Source organism: Coregonus clupeaformis, chromosome 7 (genome assembly GCF_020615455.1).
Source record: "Coregonus clupeaformis isolate EN_2021a chromosome 7, ASM2061545v1, whole genome shotgun sequence".
NCBI lineage: Eukaryota > Metazoa > Chordata > Actinopteri > Salmoniformes > Salmonidae > Coregonus > Coregonus clupeaformis.
In genome coordinates this window covers 12,388,194-12,404,669 of record NC_059198.1, presented here as the reverse complement: position 1 = coordinate 12,404,669, position 16,476 = coordinate 12,388,194, and the positions used below count along the sequence as shown (strand labels likewise).

The 16,476-nt window shown below is 41.8% G+C and overlaps 1 protein-coding gene across 1 annotated transcript in view; it reads left to right on the top strand.

Annotated features, from left to right (window-relative positions):
* The window catches only part of myo3a (myosin IIIA), a 94,008-nt gene that overhangs the window by 38,574 nt on the left and 38,958 nt on the right, over nucleotides 1-16,476 (top strand). The window contains exons 11-20 of the mRNA XM_041880303.1: nucleotides 4,048-4,147; nucleotides 5,434-5,550; nucleotides 6,737-6,841; nucleotides 6,969-7,052; nucleotides 7,216-7,418; nucleotides 8,352-8,450; nucleotides 8,574-8,688; nucleotides 9,964-10,090; nucleotides 11,023-11,233; nucleotides 11,414-11,561. Coding sequence (XP_041736237.1) covers nucleotides 4,048-4,147; nucleotides 5,434-5,550; nucleotides 6,737-6,841; nucleotides 6,969-7,052; nucleotides 7,216-7,418; nucleotides 8,352-8,450; nucleotides 8,574-8,688; nucleotides 9,964-10,090; nucleotides 11,023-11,233; nucleotides 11,414-11,561 — 1,309 coding nt within the window. The remainder of the gene's footprint in view (nucleotides 1-4,047; nucleotides 4,148-5,433; nucleotides 5,551-6,736; nucleotides 6,842-6,968; nucleotides 7,053-7,215; nucleotides 7,419-8,351; nucleotides 8,451-8,573; nucleotides 8,689-9,963; nucleotides 10,091-11,022; nucleotides 11,234-11,413; nucleotides 11,562-16,476) is intronic.

The following is a 16,476-nucleotide window of genomic DNA, read 5'->3' as shown; positions in this document are numbered from 1 at the left end:
TTAGCTGGTTGATAAGCTGAATCAGGTTAGTTAAAACTGGGTTGGAATGAAAACCTACAGGATGGTAGTTTACTGTTTACAGTTTAGCTCTCCTGTAACAGGGTTGGAGACCCCTGATCTAGAGTGATTCGATCTAGATTGATCAGCCCACATGGAAAAATACTATAGTATAAATACTGTAGTATTACTATAGTAAAACAAATTGTAGTATACAGTACCAGTCAAAGGTTTGGACACACCTACTCATTCCAGGGTTTTTCTTTATTTTTACTATTTTCTACATTGTAGAATAATAGTGAAGACATCAAAACTATGAAATGACACATACAGTTGAAGTCGGAAGTTTACATACACCTTAGCCAAATACATTTAAACTCAGTTTTTCACAATTCCTGACATTTAATCCTAGTATAAAATTATCTGTCTTAGGTTAGTTAGGATCACCACTGTATTTTAAGAATGTGAAATGTCAGAATAATAGTAGAGAGAATGATTTATTTCATATTTTATTTATTTCATCACATTCCCAGTGGGTCAGAAGTTTACATACACTCAATTCGTATTTGGTAGCATTGCCTTTAAATTGTTTAACTTGGGTCAACTCTTTCGGGTAGCCTTCCACAAGCTTCCCACAATAAGTAGGGTGAATTTTGGCACATTCCTCCTGACAGAGCTGGTGTAACTGAGTCAGGTTTGTAGGCCTCCTTGCTCGCACACGCTTTTTCATTTCTGCCCACACATTTTCTATAGGATTGAGGTCAGGGCTTTGTGATGGCCACTCCAATACCTTGACTTTGTTGTCCTTAAGCTATTTTGCCACAACTTTGGAAGTATGCTTGGGGTCATTGTTCATTTGGAAGACCCATTTGCGACCAAGCTTTAACTTCCTGACTGATGTCTTGAGATGTTGCTTCAATATATCCACATAATTTTCCTTCCTCGTGATGCCATCTATTTTGTGAAGTGCACCAGTCCCTCCTGCAGCAAAGCACCCCCACAGCATGATGCTGCCACCCCCGTGTTTCACGGTTGGGATGGTGTTTTTCGGCTTGCAAGCCACCCACTTTTCCTCCAAACATAACGATGGTCATTATGGCCAAACAGTTCTATTTTTGTTTCATCAGACCAGAGGACATTTCTCCAAAAAGTATGATCTTTGTCCCCATGTGCAGTTGCAAACCGTAGTCTGGCTTTTTTATGGCGGTTTTGGAGCAGTGGCTTCTTGCTTGCTGAGCGGCCTTTCAGGTTATGTCGATATAAGACATGTTTTTACTGTGGATATAGATACTTTTGTACCTGTTTCCTCCAGCATCTTCACAAGGTCCTTTGCTGTTGTTTTGGGATTGATTTGCACTTTACGCACCAAAGTACATTCATCTCTAGGAGACAGAACGCGTCTCCTTCCTGAGCGGTATGACGGCTGCGTGGTCCCATGGTGTTTATACTTGCGTACTATTGTTTGTACAGATGAACATGGTACCTTCAGGCGTTTGGAAATTGCTCCCAAGGATGAACCAGACTTGTGGAGGTCTTGGCTGATTTCTTTTGATTTTCCCATGATGTCAAGCAAAGAGGCACTGAGTTTGAAGGCTGGCCTTGAAATACATCCACAGATACACCTCCAATTGACTCAAATGATGTCAGAAGCTTCTAAAGCCATGACATAATTTTCTAGAATTTTCCAAGCTGTTTAAAGGCACAGTCAACTTAGTGTATGTAAACTTCTGAGCCACTGGAATTGTGATAAAGTGAATTATAAGTGAAATAATCTGTCTGTAAACAATTGTTGGATAAATTACTTCTGTCATGCACAAAGTAGATGTCCTAACTGACTTGCCAAAACTATAGTTTGTTTATCAAGAAATTTGTAGAGTGGTTGAAAAACTAGTTTTAATGACTCCAACCTAAGTGTATGTAAACTTCTGACTTCAACTGTATGGTATCATTTAGTAACCAAAAAAGTGTTAAACAAATCAAAACATATTTTAGATTTGAGATTCTTCAAAGTAGCCACCCTTTGCCTTGATGACAGCTTTGCACACTCTTGGCATTCTCTCAACCAGCTTTATGAGGTAGTCACCTGGAATACATTTCAATTAACAGCTGTGCCTTGTTAAACGTTAATTTGTGGAATTTCTTTCCTTCTTAATGCGTTTGAGCCAATCAGTTGTGTTGTGACAAGGTAGGGGGTATACAGAAGATAGCCCTATTTGGTAAAAGACCAAGTCCATATTATGTCAAGAAAAGCTCAAATAAGCAAAGAGAAACGACAGTCCATCATTACTTTAAGACATGAAGGTCAGTCAATGTGGAAAATGTCAAGAACTTTGAACGTTTCTTCAAGTGCAGTCGCAAAAACCATCAAGCGCTGTGATGAAACTGGCTCTCATGAGGACCGCCACAGGAAAGGAAGACCCAGAGTTACCTCTGCTGCAGAGTATAAGTTCATTAGAGTTACCAGCCTCAGAAATTGTAGCCCAAATAAATGCTTCACAGAGTTCAAGTAACAGACACATTTCAACATCAACTGTTCAGAGGAGGCTGCGTGAATCAGGCCTTCATGGTCGAATTGCTGCAAAGAAACCACTACGAAAGGACACCAATAAGAAGAAGAGACTTGCTTGGGCCAAGAAACAAGAGCAATGGACATTAGACCAGTGGAAATATGAGTCCAAATTTGAGATTCTTGGTTCCAACCGCCGTGTCTTTGTGAGACGCAGAGTAGGTGAACGGATGATCTCCGCATGTGTGGTTCCCACCGTGAAGCATGGAGGAGGAGGTGTGATGGTGTGGGGGTGCTTTGCTGGTGACACTGTCTGTGATTTATTTACAATTCAAGGCACACTTAACCAGCATGGCTACCACAGCATTCTGCAGCGATACGCCATCCCATCTGGTTTGCACTTAGTGGGACTATCATTTGTTTTTCAACAGGACAATGACCCAACACACTTCCAGGCTGTGTAAGGGCTATTTGACCAAGAAGGAGAGTGATGGAGTGCTGCATGAGATGACCTGGCATCCACAATCACCCTTTACCTCAACCCAATTGAGATGGTTTGGGATGAGTTGGACCGCAGAGTGAAGGAAAAGCAGCCAACAAGTGCTCAGTATATGTGGGAACTCCTTCAAGACTGTTGGAAAAGCATTCCAGGTGAAGCTGTTTGAGAGAATTTCAAGAGTTTGCAAAGCTGTCATCCAGGCAAAGGGTGGCTACTTTGAAGAATCTCAAATGTTTGTTTAACACTTTTTTGGTTACCTCATGATTCCATATGTGTTATTTCATAGTTTTGATGTCTTCACTATTATTATACAATGTAGAAAATAGTAAAGAAAGAAAAAAAAACTTGAATGAGTAGGTGTGTCCAAACTTTTGACTGGTACTGTACTGGAGAAATACCAAAAAAAATCCATAACTCTAGGTATGTAGGACTGGGGTCTGAACGGATAGTTCAGCGCTTCTGCTCTTTTCTATAATCTGTATGGAACACAATATATGGTCTATATTGGCATGTAGTATAGGTTTCTCACTTATTGGTGGTACAAATGGGAATCGGCAGGGTATATGCAAATGAAATACTGTAATATTACTATAGTTTAAAAAACGGTATTGTTTTTGCGGACTGTAGTGTTTTTGCAGACTGTAGTATACTGTAGTATTTACTATAGTATTCTACAGTATACTACAAAATGATATAGTAAGTACTACACATGATCGAAGGATACTAAAGTATGTAGTTTAGTATTCTACAGTATACCACAGTTTACTACAGAATTCTATTGTAAGTACTGTAGTATTTTATAGTAAACTGTAGTATTTTTTAATGTGGGAGTGTGTGGATGGGGGAGATTTGTTTAATTTAAGTAGATAGAAAGTAAAAGGAGAAGAAGGTGTCAATAAAACAACATAATAGAGGAATGTTATGTGAAGCCATTGATAAATGCTGGATTCATCTACTGCAATCACTTAGCTATGTTGTAGTTCTAAGTTAGTTGTTTAGATGCAACTAGTTGCTTTAGACTTTATATTTGCATTCTGTGTTGTAGGCATGAGCGCATCCACACAAAGAAAGGTGGTCAAATGATGTCATCAAGCCCCACACACGACGAAGTGGATGACCTTGTCACCCTGGAAGTACTTGATGAGGTAGGGGATTAAATTGGCTGAAGATATTGGATATGTATTATCAAAATGGTAATAGCTTCCCCTTAGCCAATAGGTGGAATTGTTAGCCATATTGCTAAAATCTATTCAATCCTTTCAGATCCACACAAAAACAGAATCGGCTTTGTGTTAATCAGTGTCAAGGTGGTTATATTTTATTCTCATATGGTATTAATAACCTAGGTCGGGGATGGGCAACTGGCGGCCGACTTCCTTTTTTGTAGGCCCACGGATACATTTCCAAAAACGGAAGCAACTTTAATTTTTTAGCTTAGGGCCCCCAAAAGGCTAGGGCCGGCTCTGACTGCATGTGTGGGTATGGATGTGGGTACACAGATCCATGAGCCACTGCAGCCCCTCATGATGAGTTCAGATTTTTTGTTGCCCCCATCCTCATCAACGCTGCCATACATGACCTACACTCTTGGAAAAAAAGGTTCCAAAATGGTTATTCGGCTGTCCCCATAGGAGAACCCTTTTTGGTTCCAGGTATAACTATTTTTGGTTCCAGATAGAACCCTTTTGGGTTATTTTGGGGTTTCTGTGGAAAGGGTTCTACCTGGAACCAAAAAGGGTTCTTCAAAGGGTTATCCTATGGGGACAGCCAAATAACCCCTTTAGGTTCTAGATAGCACCTTTTTTCCTAAGAGTGTAGGTTATTGATAACCACCCACAGTTTAGGTTAGGAGAGGGTTTCCTCTCAGAATTACTCCTCTCTAGTCTCTGCACCGGTATTAAATGAATGGGAACATAGAAGCAAAATAGCAATATTTGTACCAAACACATTTAGGGTGATTTATCAAACTGAGTGCTCCATTGACATATTGAAACATACAAATTGCTCAGTCGCCTCGGGATATTTTCGCCCATTCTTCTACATGGCTGGTTTTGTTTATATCCTAGTCTGGGCCGAGGGAGGGGGTGGAAACAGAATGTATGTTCTGAGCACAACGCCTAATGAAATCAAGGCGGAGATGATAAATGGAACTGAGTCCAGAATGCTCATATTCATGTAAACAACGACAGTGTACATTTATGTTATGTTGCATATTGCTTATTTATGCTGACAGATATATCGCCAATTTACCAACATACTGTAAGCAATCCTAATAAGTGTTAATCTTACTGCAATGTTTCCTCAGTAATCATTGCACTAAACCTAGGCCCTCATCAAACGATACTGAAATACTGTATTGACGTCTCATCTCACATCAATTAATACCTTTGAATGTCACAATATTGAATGTGCATGTTTGATCTCTTCCCAGAATTCAGTCACAGAGCAGCTTCAGAGGCGCTACGCCAAGGACCAGATCTATACCTACGTTGGAGACATCCTCATCGCAGTTAACCCATTTCACAAGATGGAGCTGTATAGCCCACAGGTGTGTGTATGTGTGTGTGTGTGATGTGTGTTTGTTTGTGTGTGTTCCTGCGAGCGTGTGTGTTAATTTGGTCAAACACACACTACTGAATGTACCCGACCATATCTCATTAGGGCCTCAGTGCCCCACTTCCTCTCTCCTCTGTTTCACTTCCACACTCCCGCTGTGTCTCTCACTCGCTCTCTCTCTCTCTATCTCGCTCTCTCTTCCACTCTTCACTGGCCACACTTTTCCATTTATCACAAGGTTTCTTGACAACCTCTCTTTTTAGAGTGTATGCAGTTCTGGAAAAAGTATTATTTTGTAGTGGAACTGCTGATGTTTTTGTAATTGAACCCTTCAAGACCAAATGCCATGATACTACTGTTAAGTTATATTGTCCAATGTGGCATGTTGTACATAATTAAACTAGTCATTACTTAGAATAGTAGCACCTGCACTGATGAGTGTGTATCTTGCACTGTAATGGGAATAAACACATTTTTGAAAATTGCTTAAAGAGATTCTCCGGTACTTTTGTGTACTTTCTAGCCAGTAGTTCTGAAAATAGTTCTGAAAGTAGTGCTCACGAGCCAAAAGTGGTACCACGTCATTGCTCTCAAGTTTCAAGTTTTATTAGTCGTATGTATGGGATACATATGGTATACACCGTCCAACGAAATGCTTACTTGCAGGTTCCTTCTCAGCAATGCAACAACAATTAGAAATTAGAAAAGGAATACGAACATAAAGTAAATGGCTCACTCTCACTCTGCTGTGTGTGCATGATATGCCTCTTGCTAACAGTCACTCAATTGGCGAGGGGCTGAAGCTCATTGGTTGAACTCGAATTGCTAGGGGGCTGGCCCACCTGGGGGAAAATGGCACAGCCTCCAGAAAAACAGTCACTTTCAAACTAGGGATTTTGTGGCTAATTGATGTAAAACCGTAATTCTGCTCATAGATTATGCATGTATGAATTACACATCCAGCCCAAAGAGGAAGGTTTAAAAAATACATATTATTCGCCAAAGTTCCGGAGCGTGTCTTTAATCTCTTTCTCTTTTTGCTATACTAGAAGGCAGCTAGAAAGTTGTTTTATTTTGATTTAGCCCATATTAGCTGCACATAGTGTAGCAAGCTTACTTGTTGGTATCAAATTCAAATGAAATCCCCTTACATGTGCCTTATCCTTTTCCTTGCACAGTACACAAAGATGTACATAGGAGCTAAACGCACTGCCAACCCGCCACACATCTTTGCTGTCGCTGACATAGCCTACCAGTCCATGGTGTCATACAACGCAGACCAGGTACACGAGTCCATTTCAACTATAATGTATGAATGATACAGTACATTCTGTATGTGCTGTATAAGCATAGCAACATGTCAGTAGATCAGAATACCATAGTAACTGGTGATTGGTTGTTTCTGTGCAGTGCATTATCATCAGTGGAGAGAGCGGTGCAGGAAAGACAGAGAGCGCCCATCTATTGGTCCAGCAGCTCACAGTGCTTGGAAAGGTGAGATAAAAAATTACTAGAATGTAATTACAGCACTTCATGTTCACTTGTGATAGCAAACATGATACTTTGCCTGTTACAGCACAACATTGCAGATCATGTTTTTATTGTTACTCATCACTTAAAATTATATGTTTTATGCTGATCGTCCATATCTTTGCAGGCCAATAATCGATCACTCCAAGAGAAGATCCTATTGGTCAATAACTTGGTGGAGGCTTTTGGGAACGCGTGCACCGCCATCAACGACAACTCCAGCCGCTTCGGGAAATACCTGGAGATGAAGTTTACCTGTGGGGGGACCGTTGTCGGAGCGCAAATCTCTGAATACCTCCTGGAGAAATCCCGCGTCATCCATCAGGCCACGTAAAACCTCTCAGACAGCTTTACTAAGGCATTCATATGGCCCTCATCTGACTTGCACATAGCCTTCATGTAATATGTATAAGGCATTCTTGTGACTTTCATATGACAACAACATTCAGATTGTGGCCAATGGCCAATTAATATGTGTGTCCATCTATTTGCTCAAAAGTCATTACTTCTATAATTTCTTAGCAGCCTCTGGTCAAGCAGGGCAAGGGATAATTGGGAGATGTTTTTCTCTGTCCCTCTGAAGCTGGTGGAACTGCCTTCCCACTGCAGTTTATTCCTCCTGTTGTATTATCCCATGGCCAGGGAGTGCAGAGGGTCGAGTGAGAGGGGATAGCTTATTTCCTGTTTGATCAAAGATTCTAGGTCTCGATGTCTCCTCATTGGGGCTTCAAAGGGTGACTTTTTGCTCTTGGGAGATAAATTCAGACTAAGGGTGAAGGATCGGTGCACTCTCTGAGAGTAATGTTGTCTGTCAGTTAACTCTGTGCCTACTGCCTAGATTCAAAGTGCCAATTCTCTCCTGGGGTTATATTGTCTTTGGTGCCAAAAGTCGATTTTCTTCTGGAATGGAAAAATATATGTGGGGGAAATAAAATTATATTATAAATAAGTGGTATAAATGTAACCCTCATGAAGCCTATAATCGGGTGTGATAAGTATTGCATGACAAATAGCTTTAAAACTGATGACAGTCTATCACAATTGACTTAACACAGCAGTCTAGATTAGCTTGGTTGCTTGCCAATTATGTGTTTCAGAGTACATCTTACTGTATCTTTGGCTTTTTATGAGATTGTAAATAGGCTTCTGGTAATCCTAGGCAATCATAGCTGACAGACTTGGATGTGATTAATATTCTTTGTGTTTCAATCATCAAACATATTAATGTGATGACATATTCCTGTCCTGTGACTGTCCTTACAGAGGTGAGAAGAACTTCCACATATTCTACTACGTCTACGCTGGTTTAGCCGAGAGGAAGAAACTTGCCCACTACAAGCTATCAGACAGCAAAACCCCAAAGTAGGTCCCACAATTAACCTTCCTATCTCTCTTAACACTATCATTTCCTAATAACCTACTCTGCTGCCTTAACCCCCCAATCATGACCTTATTTGTGGTTCATTTTTCTTTCTTCTGTCCCAGGTATCTGTTCAACGAGCACATTAAATTGGGCCCTGACATAGTGAACAACACCTTCTACAAGGAGCAGTTTGACGCGGTGGAACAGTGTTTCAAAGTCATCGGCTTTACCCTGGAGGTACATACACTACAGGACATTGGGTTCATTACTGATTCCTAAAGCAAATAAAACCTCCTGTCCCAAGGTTACACACATAACCGTTCTCAGTTAAAGCCTGGAGAATATTTTACTAGGTTGCTCTCTATGTGGAGAGTGTCTTTGCCATGTTATGATGCTTTATTTAAAAAAAATGTATGTATGTTTCGTCACAAATGGCTCCTATTTTATTCCCTTGGTTGTGAAAAGGGGAAATTATAATAAATGATGAATTCAAAGGAAAAAAGTAATTAATGTGCAATAGCCTATGTGAAATGTGCAATTACCATGAAGCAGTTCCTGGTTGAATAGTCAAGACATTGATTTCCAGTGTTGTTCTTAGCTGTCATATGAGTCAGTGTGGACCATGGCATGATGCTTGGTTCAGTTTGCAATTAGCAACATGGACACTGATGAAGCCCAAGGAAGTGCCATAAATAACTGATTGCCTCTGGGGTCCTCAAGTCAATAGTACTTATGGTACATACAGTATAATCACTATAATCACTAACCACTCTGCTAGTACAGCTACCTCCCATTCTCCTGTCTACCTTGCACATAAAGACAGGGTGCATCTAAAGTGCATCTCTGATTGGGATTAAATTGATTTTGATTTGATTTGATTTGATTTATTAGGATCCCCATTAGCCGACACCAATGGCGATAGCTAGTCTTACTGTGGTCCGACACATAACGAAAAGACATTACAGACAAAATACTTTACAATTTACTTACATTTAAAAACATTAACATGAAGTGTGTGTGCGTGTGTGTGTGTGTGTGTGTGTGTGTGTGTGTGTGTGTGTGTGTGTGTGTGTGTGTGTGTGTGCATCTATCAGTTACACATGCATGTCAGTACATACACACAACAAGTAGGTCACATGGAGGAGAGGTGTTCAAAACCATACTAGCTTTTAACCTTGCAAGCTTTTGGATAGCAGCTCCCCATCAAGAGAGAGCAGAGTTATTATGAGCTTGTCAGTGATGTCAGTCTGAGTATAGTGACATTAGGACTTGGCATGTGACAGTGATGCCAAAGCCATCAAACAGACTTTGTATGATGTAGGAATTCTGTCCGGCTGTAGGCTACCAAGACCCAATGCTATTAACTAAGTAGTTCCAATAGAACCACTGAATCTATGAAAAAACCATCAGATGAAATCTACAAATGAGTATTCCATGACTTTGTATCAAATTATGAATGTGCTATATTCTGAACAATAAGGTCAAGTTTAACCATACATTTTGAACCCTTAGGAGCTGGGCAGTGTGTACAGCACTCTGGCTGCTATCCTAAACTCAGGCGACATTGAGTTTGCCTCTGTGGCCTCAGAGCACCAAACCGACAAAAGCAACATCTCCAACATAGCAGTTCTGGAGAATGGTGAGACACAGACGCACAGTTCAGCCCCTGGTGTGATGTAAAGCTAACATGACTCTCACCTCTTTCCCCCTAATGCCTGTTACCTCTCCAGAGAGGCCAACCTAGCGTGAACAGTGGAGATATAAAGCACTACAGTATCTCAAGCCTGTTTACATGCATTTCCTTTACATTCAGGCTTGATACGCCTGACATGGGGACTTAGTTGTGTTTGATTATTTTAATTTATCCCCATAGGATAACCCTTTGAAGAACCCTTTTTGGTTCCAGGTAGAACTGTTTTGGTTCCAGGTAGAACCCTTTTGGGTTCCATGTAAAAACCTTTCCAGAGAGGGTTCTACATGAAACCCAAAAGGGTTCTCCTATGGGGACAGCCGAAGAACCCTTTTGGAACCCTTTTTTCTAAGAGTGTAGTCTTGCATCTGTATCATGGTGTGAGAGCCAGTTATCTTATTTTACCAGCTGCAGTTTGAAGAAATGTTATCTCGTTTTGATAAATATGAATGTGTGTGTCTATGTCAGGATGGCTGTATTTATGTCTGTGTGTGTGTTGAGATTTGTGTTGTTGTTTATGTGGTGTGTCATGTATGGTTTTGTTTTGCTGATGCGTGCATGTGGGATATCTGCATGTCTTCTTAAAGGACTTATTATTTTCTACTATGTCTGTTATGTGTAAAGTACATGTACAGGATATCTCTCTGAATGTGTAAATCTACATTTTCATCATGTTTATGTACACATACAGTATATCGTCCCAACAATGTCCTCCCTGCTGCATGTCTACCCATACTACATGTCTATATCCATGTTTATATGCATGTTTTCTGTGTTGTCTCTGCAAATCTACATGCAAACCTCACTACTGCAGGACCGCTTCTATGGTGACAACATCCAGTATCTATACATTCTTTCCATCCCTGGGTTTCTCCCCACAGCGGCGTCGCTGCTGTGTATCCGTCCAGACGAGCTCCACGAGGCCCTGACGTCCCACTGCGTAGTAGCCCGGGGCGAGACCATCGTCAGGCCCAACACGGTGGAGAAGGCCACGGAGGTGAGGGACGCCATGGGCAAGGCCCTGTACGGCAGGCTCTTCAGCTGGATCGTCAACCGCATCAACACCCTGCTCAGACCCGACACACACCTAGGGTAAGAGAGCATGTGTGTATGTGTGTGTAGAGGATACCCTGAAAATAAACATAAACCTCACTAGTAGATGCTAATCATAATGACTGTCATCATTATAAACCTTCCTGATCTTTCTCTCTCCACCTCATAGTCTCTAATGCTCTTCCTTAATACCTAATCATTTCTGATCTCCCCTGACAGAGAGGATGACAAGGGCCTGAACATTGGCATCCTGGACATCTTTGGCTTTGAGAACTTCAAGAGGAACTCATTTGAGCAGCTCTGCATCAACATTGCCAACGAACAGATCCAGTTCTACTTCAACCAACACATATTCGCCTGGGAGCAGGTAGCCCATTCCTCCTTGTCGCTAAAATAGCCGTCTCTCTCTGAAATAGTATGAATACTCATTTGAGTGTGCCTATGCCTCCAGGGAAGCATTTCAAAGCACTTTTCACCTTGGATATGACTTAATTTACATCTAAATGGTGATAACGCGTCATCGTTTGTCACCTGGCTCTTTAACAGAGTGCATGAGGGTGAAATATCCTTCCGTTTGTATTTACGATGGGGAAAGGGTTGACGATTCCCTAGCTGTCATCTCTGGGGTGCGCTTTTGCCTCGGGGCAGAGAATGGTTTGCTCATGTTAAATGCTTTAGTCTAACCCCATAGAGAGGTTCCATAAATCATTGCAAAGGAGGGTCAATTAGGAGTTAAAGACAGTTGTAGGACTTAAACTCACACCAGGGCAAAGTCTGGCATAAGGCCCGGATATATACAGTCGTGGTCAAAAGTTTTGAGAATGACACGAATACTAATTTTCACAAAGTCTGCTGCCTCAGTTTTGATGATGGCAATTTGCATATACTCCAAAACGTCATGAAGAGTGATCAGAAGAATTGCAATTAATTGCAAAGTCCCTCTTTGCAATGAAAATGAACTTAATCCCCCAAAAACATTTCCACTGCATTTCAGCCCTGCCACAAAAGGACCAGCTGCCATCATGTCAGTGATTCTCTCGTTAACACAGGTGAGAGTGTTGACGAGGACAAGGCTGGAGATCACTCTGTCATGCTGATTGAGTTAGAATAACAGACTGGAAGCTTTAAAAGGAGGGTGGTGCTTGAAATCATAGTTCTTCCTCTGTTAACCATGGTTACCTGCAAGGAAACACGTGCTGTCATCATTGCTTTGCACAAAAAGGGCTTCACAGGCAAGGATATTGCTGCTAGTAAGATTGCACCTAAATCAACCATTTATCGGATCATCAACAACTTCAAGGAGAGCGGTTCAATTGTTGTGAAGACGGCGTCAGGGCGCCCAAGAAAGTCCAGCAAGCACCAGGACCGTCTCCTAAAGTTGATTCAGCTGCGGGATCGGGGCACCACCAGTGCAGAGCTTGCTCATGAATGGCAGCAGGCAGGTGTGAGTGCATCTGCACGCATAGTGAGGCGAAGACTTTTGGAGGATGGCCTGGTGTCAAGAAGGGCAGCAAAGAAGCCACTTCTCTCCAGGAAAAAGATCAGGGACAGACTGATATTCTGCAAAAGGTACAGGGATTGGACTGCTGAGGACTGGGGTAAAGTCATTTTCTCTGATGAATCCCCTTTCCGATTGTTTGGGGTACCCGGAAAACACCTTGTCCGGAAAAGACAAGGTGAGCGCTACCATCAGTCCTGTGTCATGCCAACAGTAAAGCATCCTGAGACCATTCATGTGTGGGGTTGCTTCTCAGCCAAGGGAGTGGGCTCACTCACAATTTTGCCTAAGAACACAGCCATGAATAAAGAATGGTACCAACACATCCTCCGAGAGCAACTTCTCCCAACCATCCAAGAACAGTTTGGTGACGACCAATGCCTTTTCCAGCATGATGGAACACCTTGCCATAAGGCAAAAGTGATAACTAAGTGGCTCGGGGAACAAAACATCGACATTTTGGGTCCATGTCCAGGAAACTCCCCAGACCTTAATCCCATTGAGAACTTGTGGTCGATCCTCAAGAGGCGGGTGGACAAACAAAAACCCACAAATTCTGACAAACTCCAAGCATTGATAATGCAAGAATGGGCTGCCATCAGTCAGGATGTGGCCCAGAAGTTAATTGACAGCATGCCAGGGCGGATTGCAGAGGTCTTGAAAAAGAAGGGTCAACACTGCAAATATTGACTCTTTGCATAAACTTAATGTACTTGTCAATAAAAGCCTTTGACACTTATGGAATGCTTGTAATTATACTTCAGTATACCATAGTAACATCTGACAAAAATATCTCATAACACTAAAGCAGCGAACTTTGTGAAGACCAATACTTGTGTCATTCTCAAAACTTTTGACCACGACTGTATATACAGTTGAAGTTGGAAGTTTACATACACTTAGTTTGGAGTCATTAAAACTCGTTTTTCAACCACTCCATCAATTTCTTGTTAACAAACTATAGTTTTGGCAAGTCGGTTAGGACATCTACTTTGTGCATGACACAAGTAATTTTTCCAACAATTGTTTACAGACAGATTATTTTTCTTATAATTCACTGTATCACAATTCCAGGGGGTCAGAAGTTTACATACACTAAGTTGACTGTACTTTTAAACAGCTTGGAAAATTCCAGAAAATGATTTCATGGCTTTAGAAGCTTCTGAAAGGCTAATTGACATAATTTGAGTCAATTGGAGGTGTACCTGTGGATGTATTTCAAGGCCTACCTTCAAACTCAGTGCCTCTTTGCTTGACATCATGGGAAAATCAAAAGAAATCAGCCAAGACCTCAGAAAAGAAATTGTAGCCCTCCACAAGTCTGGTTCATCCTTGGGAACAATTTCCAAATGCCTGAAGGTACCACATTCATCTGTACAAACAATAGTACGCAAGTATAAACACCATGGGACCACACAGCCGTCATACCGCTCAAGAAGGAGACAAGTTCTGTCTCCTAGAGATTAACGTACTTTGGTGCGAAAAGTGCAAATCAATCCCAGAACAACAGCAAAGGACCTTGTGAAGATGCTGGAGGAAAGAGGTACAAAAGTATCTATATCCACAGTAAAACAAGTCCTATATCGACATAACCTGAAAGGCCGCTCAGCAAGCAAGAAGCCACTGCTCCAAAACCGCCATAAAAAAGCCAGACTACGGTTTGCAACTGCACATGGGGACAAGATCGTACTTTTTGGAGAAATGTCCTCTGGTCTGATGAAACAAAAATAGAACTGTTTGGCCATAATGACCATCGTTATGTTTGGAGGAAAAGGGGGGTAGCTTGCAATCCGGAGAACATCATCCCAACCATGAAGCACGGGGGTGGCAGCATCATGCTGTGGGGGTGCTTTCCTGCAGGAGGGACTGGTGCACTTCACAAAATAGATGGCATCATGAGGAAGGAAAACTATGTGGATATATTGAAGCAACATCTCAAGACATCAGTCAGGAAGTTAAAGCTTGGTCGCAAATAGGTCTTCCAAATGGACAATGACCCCAAGCATACTTCCAAAGTTGTGGCAAAATGGCTTAAGGACAACAAAGTCAAGGTATTGGAGTGGCCATCACAAAGCCCTGACCTCAATCCTATAGAACATTTGTGGGCTGAACTGAAAAAGCGTGTGTGAGCAAGGAGTCCTGCAAACCTGACTCAGTTACACCAGCTCTGTCAGGAGGAATGGGCCAAAATTCACCCAACTTATTGTGGGAAGCTTGTGGAAGGCTACCCGAAACGTTTGACCCAAGTTAAACAATTTAAAGGCAATGCTACCAAATACTAATTGAGTGTACAGTGGGGAAAAAAAGTATTTAGTCAGCCACCAATTGTGCAAGTTCTCCCACTTAAAAAGATGAGAGAGGCCTGTAGTTTTCATCATAGGTACACGTCAACTATGACAGACAAAGTGAGATTTTTTTTCTCCAGAAAATCACATTATGAATTTATTTGCTAATTATGGTGGAAAATAAGTATTTGGTCACCTACAAACAAGGAAGATTTCTGGCTCTCACAGACCTGTAACTTCTTCTTTAAGAGGCTCCTCTGTCCTCCACTCGTTACCTGTATTAATGGCACCTGTTTGAACTTGTTATCAGTATAAAAGACACCTGTCCACAACCTCAAACAGTCACACTCCAAACTCCACTATGGCCAAGACCAAAGAGCTGTCAAAGGACACCAGAAACAAAATTGTAGACCTGCACCAGGCTGGGAAGACTGAATCTGCAATAGGTAAGCAGCTTGGTTTGAAGAAATCAACTGTGGGAGCAATTATTAGGAAATGGAAGACATACAAGACCACTGATAATCTCCCTCGATCTGGGGCTCCACGCAAGATCTCTCCCTGTGGGGTCAAAATGATCACAAGAACGGTGAGCAAAAATCCCAGAACCACACGGGGGACCTAGTGAATGACCTGCAGACAGCTGGGACCAAAGTAACAAAGCCTACCATCAGTAACACACTACGCCGCCAGGGACTCAAATCCTGCAGTGCCAGACGTGTCCCCCTGCTTAAGCCAGTACATGTCCATGCCCGTCTGATGTTTGCTAGAGTGCATTTGGATGATCCAGAAGAGGATTGGGAGAATGTCATATGGTCAGATGAAACCAAAATATAACTTTTTGGTAAAAACTCAACTCGTCGTGTTTGGAGGACAAAGAATGCTGAGTTGCATCCAAAGAACACCATACCTACTGTGAAGCATGGGGGTGGGAACATCATGCTTTGGGGCTGTTTTTCTGCAAAGGGACCAGGACGACTGATCCGTGTAAAGGAAAGAATGAATGGGGCCATGTATCATGAGATTTTGAGTGAAAACCTCCTTCCATCAGCAAGGGCATTGAAGATTAAACGTGGCTGGGTCTTTCAGCATGACAATGATCCCAAACACACCGCCCGGGCAACGAAGGAGTGGCTTCGTAAGAAGCATTTCAAGGTCCTGGAGTGGCCTAGCCAGTCTCCAGATCTCAACCCCATAGAAAATCTTTGGAGGGAGTTGAAAGTCCGTGTTGCCCAGCGACAGCCCCAAAACATCACTGCTCTAGAGGAGATCTGCATGGAGGAATGGGCCAAAATACCAGCAACAGTGTGTGAAAACCTTGTGAATACTTACAGAAAACGTTTGACCTGTGTCATTGCCAACAAAGGGTATATAACAAAGTATTGAGAAACTTTTGTTATTGACCAAATACTTATTTTCCACCATAATTTGCAAATAAATTCATTAAAAATCCTACAATGTGATTTTCTGGATTTTTTCCCCTCATTTTGTCTGTCATAGTT